The sequence below is a fragment of the Helianthus annuus genome, chromosome 17, assembly GCF_002127325.2.
Source record: "Helianthus annuus cultivar XRQ/B chromosome 17, HanXRQr2.0-SUNRISE, whole genome shotgun sequence".
NCBI lineage: Eukaryota > Viridiplantae > Streptophyta > Magnoliopsida > Asterales > Asteraceae > Helianthus > Helianthus annuus.
The window spans coordinates 23923868-23929425 of NC_035449.2; the positions used below are offsets into that span (position 1 = coordinate 23923868).

At 36.7% G+C, this 5558-nt stretch overlaps 1 protein-coding gene across 1 annotated transcript; it reads right to left on the reverse strand.

Moving 5' to 3' along the window:
• Positions 1-708: 708 nt before the first annotated feature.
• On the reverse strand, positions 709-4605 carry LOC110921289 (probable dolichyl pyrophosphate Glc1Man9GlcNAc2 alpha-1,3-glucosyltransferase). The gene is made up of 5 exons (XM_022165579.2): positions 4470-4605; positions 2896-3750; positions 1930-2136; positions 1605-1842; positions 709-1201 (listed from the first exon to the last, which is right to left on the reverse strand). Exons 2-5 carry the CDS (start codon positions 3673-3675, stop codon positions 873-875), a joined length of 1554 nt encoding a protein of 517 aa, XP_022021271.1. The 5' UTR covers positions 3676-3750; positions 4470-4605; the 3' UTR covers positions 709-872.
• Positions 4606-5558: the final 953 nt, after the last annotated feature.

Here is a 5558-nt window from a genome sequence, read left to right on the forward strand (position 1 = left end):
GTCGTCACCTCCATTGCCACCACACCTACCACCTGCTGTTTGTCGTCCATGCTACCACCCACCACTATGATCCAGTCAGTGTTGACACTTGACAGGAATCTATACGGCTTGTTTTTTTTAAACCAGCCTATCTAGACCTCTTACACAACCAGACCCGCCCACTTGTTTTATACAATTATACACAAACCCAATAAAGACATACGACTATAAGAGAACCGTTCTTTCATACAAAAAACACAATTTTTATTATCATATAAAAACTTTACTATACACAAATCAGTTGATTATTTTGATTCAAAAACACAATAATCACACATGCAAACTTACAAATTTTGGTATAGAAAGCATAACTTAGTTATAATATCCCGTTAGGCCAGAAACCGTCAACAGATGCCAGTGCCACTAATTGTCTACTGAATTCGGAGATACTACTCTACTAATCACAAGTATCGCTAAGACAAGAACAATGACCGTTCAAAGCTCGGTAATGTGAGTGTATGTCTAGCTCAATTACAACAGTACATCTACCGTTGGTACAATGCGTCTAACTTCGCTATTGCAACAAGTTTCGACTACACGTCCACCTGTACACTGATGCATCCAGCTTATATATTTTATTGCCAAAATACTTGCATACAAAATGGACACATTTATGAGAAATACTAGAATTTGAAAATTAAAGAAAATCAGCATATACTTTAGCACAAATAGAAAAACAAAACTCCAATATAACAACAATTATATCTCATAAGGGTTAAATAAAATTAGCAATATCACAACACAAAATGATAGTCCAATTATATGGAACCATACTCGTCTCGTCTCTCTGTAACCTGTATTTTCCCTGTTAATAAAGTTTTATATTGTCACCATCAAGGAGACCTAACAATACATCTAAGTTGCCAAATCCAAGAGTACATCATCCCTAATGCACAGTAAAATGAGATCATCATGAGGGGTAAAAACGGAAACCTATCACCGAAAACCAAAGGATGAAGAAACTGTCCCCATGCCTCCACAACCACAAAACCAACCAAATACATCCTTACTATCCATCTATTAACAAGACCGCCATTTTTTGAAACGGACCCTGATTCAGAAAACCCGAACCACATTAAAGCAACGTGTAAAAGAAGTAAGGTCACTTTTATCGGGTATTCTTGAGCTTCATAGAGAAGAGGGAACAATGAGTACACAGAAACTGCACCCAAACAAAAACTAAATTAAGTTAAAACCCACTTAAAAATATAAATATGAGTAATATACATGGATGGTCCCCGTGGTTTACCAAAATTTTGGATTTGGTCCCTAGCTTTCCAAAAGTACACAGATGGTCCCTGTGGTTTGTACTTTGTAACGCATTTAGTCCTCAACTTTGCCATGGTCCCTGTGGTTTGCACTTTGTAACGCATTTAGTCCCTAACTTGGACATGCTGAAACCTTTAGATTTGTTGGCTAGGGACTAAATGCATCACAAAGTGCAAACCACAGAGACCATCTATGTACCTTTGGAAAGCTAGAGACCAAATCCAAAATTTTGGTAAACCACAGAGACCATCCGTGTTTTACTCTATAAATATTGAGCAAGGCTTCGAAAACCATACCTATAGATAATATGAAGTAATGGCGTGCATCCTCGATGCTTTCTACTGCAACGACTGCAAGGGGAATTAAAAAGTGAAGTGACGCCTTCTCATGCACATGCCATCCGAACAAAAAACCGCATGTGTATGCATACGCCACCTGTCTAACAATCATCTTCGGGTCGGGATTTCTCCACGCCTTGACAAGACAAGGAGATATGGCAAGCAGGACCATGGCGAACGTGACTGAAGGTGTGATCTGCATATCATAATTCACAATTAATTCTATGATGCATTTTGTTAAACATCTTTATACATGGAAGACGTTTCCACAAGGTAATAATACCGTAGGTAGTATGGCAAACGGAGAAGAATCCCCAACTAGCCCACCGGTGAATGAAGCGGTTGGTGGTTGGATATGGAACCCTAATTTTGAAAGTACGGATGCAAGTGCTTTATCGGCGAGTATGTAAAACACCCAGAAATTCGGAGCCCAATACGCGTGGCAAAGTCCCCTACCAAAAGGAAACATGCGCCTCAGAACTTCTTGTATCTACAAACACATAAGACATTATATTATTAATCAATTAGTGAAACACTATCCTAAAATTTAATACGTTGCGGAAGCGCCATACGCAACGTGATAAATTATAGAATACAATTAACCCGACTCATTTTAGAACTAAGTTTACGTTGAAATGTAGAGTAGTCCAAACTCATACCATTGAATGAAAATGTATTATATTTGACCCGGCTTGTTTCCAAATAAAATTTATGTCGAAACATAGACCAACTAAAAATGTACATAAAATAAACATGTGCGGTGGCGTCGTACGCGGTGTGATAAAGTAAAGGTTACAATTGACCCGACTCGTTTCCGAACTAAATTTATATCAAAACGTATAGTAACTCAATTCAAATCTATACCCTCAATGAAAATGTATTATATTTGACCCCATTTGTTTCCAAAGAAAATTTACGTCAAAACGTACATCGTTATAGCATAGACGAACTCGAATTTTTATCGACACGTACATAAAATAAAAACGTAAGAAATTAGTTTTAGGGTAAACTCAAAACTTTAGAAACTTGAGGGGGGTCAAAATGACTTTTAGAATGTTAAAGGGTTACTTTTGACATTGTATGAAAGCTTGGGGGTAGAATGGGTCCAACCTTTGATTTTAAGGTTATATAAATATGTTATCATCTCCATGAAAATACGTTAACATATAACAAAAACAGTAACGATTCTAGGAACCGAAATGATCACAAATACGTGAAACTTTACTATGACAAAATATAGATATTTTACCTGTCCATAATATGCAAATGGTCCATAAGCCGCCATGAAAACACCAACTACCACCGTTCCCATAGTGACCAACTTGCCAAAACCTTTTACAATCCCGCCACGACAATAATGCCGAAACAAATACACAAAATAAACGGGTCCCGCCACCGCGAACAAATGTTTAAAACACAACAAAACTGCAAAAACGAACCCACCAAACAAGTCATTCCCGTTTTGAAGCGCCCCCAACGAAATCAATAAAATCCCTAACAGAAACCCGTTGTACTGAAAATGCACGTGATCCACAATCAACAACCCAGGTGACCAAACAACCAAAATCCAGATCAAAAATCGCTTCTTTAGTTCCATGTTCTTAGTCAAGTTGTAAACTGAGTAAATTAATGTTGTATCTGACGCTATTACACTGAGCCTCTGGAATATGATGACCGAAGGAGCCTTGTAATTTAGGCCATTGTAGAGGTCGGTGATGGTGGGGTCCACGAGAGATGCGAAAAGGGCGAGAAAACGCTCGAAATAAGCGAAGAAAGGTGGGTAATCAAGGGTCCATGGGCTGGTCTCATCGGTGTACCATTGAGATAATGGTAAGGTGTGGGTGAGGGCTAGCCAGTTACGGTGGACCTCGAAATCCGTGCTGTGATAAGCTGGGATCAGGAGAAGTTTGAAAAATGTAGCGATGAGAGAGAACCATACGAGATCTTTGATGACATGTCGATGTGGATTTTGGAGATGGGTATGTTTTTCTGTCGACTTTAGTGGTTTTTCTTGGTTTGGGTGTTCCATGGTTTCTTTATTTGGTGTGTGTGACAAGAGATGGTCGTTTTGTGCCTCTTAATGTATTGCCACCTGCCACATCAGCTGCATTGTCAACCGACATCAGTTAGATCATACTTAGACGAAAAAGAACAAAGACTATAGAAGAGCATTGGTTTCTATGCTGATAACCTACAATGTATCTAACAAGATGTCGGGTCGGGTCAAAACAGGCCGATTAAGAAAGGGCTGTTTGGGTTCAGGTTGAAAGGGGTCCGGGTCAGAACGGGTTTCGGGTCAGGTCAGGTCGGGTTGGTTTAAAAAAAACAAGGGATAACAAGACAATCATGCATGTACAGCTAGCTACTTAGGCATCTAAAAAGCAAAAATAGATTAACATCAACAATCTCCTCCATTAAAACCTAAATTAAACCTCAAAACCACCGCCATTTAAGCCAACAATCAACCCACAATGTACTCAATCAATCAAAAACATATCATCAGCAAACAACAGCATACACATCTCACTTAACACAACAGTTAGAAAATCAAAAGATACCTAGCGAGAATCGACCATTCATTTTACGCTCCTTCAACCGTGAATGTTCAAGTAGTAATAACGGATGGTTAAACAGTTAGATACGCATAAAAACACCAAATCTCTTATAATGTGTATGTATATTGAAGAAGATCAAATTTATTTGCTCGATTATTAATGTTCAAGTTGGCCTTGAATAATCCAAGAATATCAGGGCAATACTCATAATCTAATCATATACATAAAGAATCACTACAACTAACTAACAGAGGATCAAAATTGTTACCTTCGATTGGAATCTATGAGTTTCTCAACGGCTGCCCGTATATCTGCCCGTGGATTCAGACGATTTAACAGGGGCAGAGCAGAGATGTCACATATGGGTCGATATCGGGTTTCCGGGTCACCTAGAAACTGCCCCCTTTTTCTTTTAATTTCTTCTTATTATTATATCCTGGGCTGTTTTGTGTTATGGGCTGCAGCCATCATGGATTCATGTCTCTTTTAATTCTAACGGCCCAAGCTCACAACCCATTTGATTTGACCAGAGGTGCACAAACCCGTTAATTTTAATAACCGGTTAATTTGACTTTTTGATTTTAACCGATTATTTTTTAATTGGTCCGGTTAATTACTTTAACCGGTTCGGTTAATCAACCGGCTATTTTCGATTGTTAACCGATTATTTTTCATTATTTTATTTTTCATTTTTTTTCGGTTAACCGGTCTATCGGTTAAAAAAACCGGTTAATAACAGGTTCCTATGCTAAATACTTATAACTGGTTACCAATCTACGGTTAAATATAACCACTAACCGGTTATTCCTAAACAGATCATTGAACGGTTACGATTTCGGTTAATAACTGGTTATTTTGTGCACCTCGGCATTTGATTCATTCTTAAAAGAAATCAATCAATGTACAACATGTGTCATCCATTAGAGACATTTCCGCATCTTTTTTCTATTTATCTTATATTAAATAATTTCTATTTATCTTATATTAAATAAATAAATAATTAATTAATTAATATTAAATCTTATCCTCTTTGAATTCAAACAATATCCTTCTATTTTTTAAATAAAATATTATTCTTAAATTTAAATTGTTAATTTAAAATATCTTTAAATAAAGCAAATTATTTATCACGAAAACCAAACTTTGTATTAATATTTATTTATTTTTATTTCATTATTAAAAAAATGATATCGATTTAATTACATAATTCATAAATCAAATTGTCGGAATCGGTATCAACATTTTATCACTCAAATGCATGTTTTGTTTGCTTATTGAATAATGTATCTTCTTTTCAATAACCATATCCGCAATTACCCTATCCATCACGTATCGAGTATATCCGTTAGTATTTAAA

Coding starts and splice junctions, on each gene's coding strand:
- LOC110921289 (XM_022165579.2), bottom strand. CDS start 3,675: ATGGAACACCCAAACCAAGAAAAACCACTAAAGTCGACAGAAAAACAT. Junction 2,137..2,895: donor CATTTGCATATTATGGACAG/GTAAAATATCTA, acceptor ATGTGTTTGTAG/ATACAAGAAGTTCTGAGGCG. Junction 1,202..1,604: donor TTACTTCATATTATCTATAG/GTATGGTTTTCG, acceptor GTTTGGGTGCAG/TTTCTGTGTACTCATTGTTC.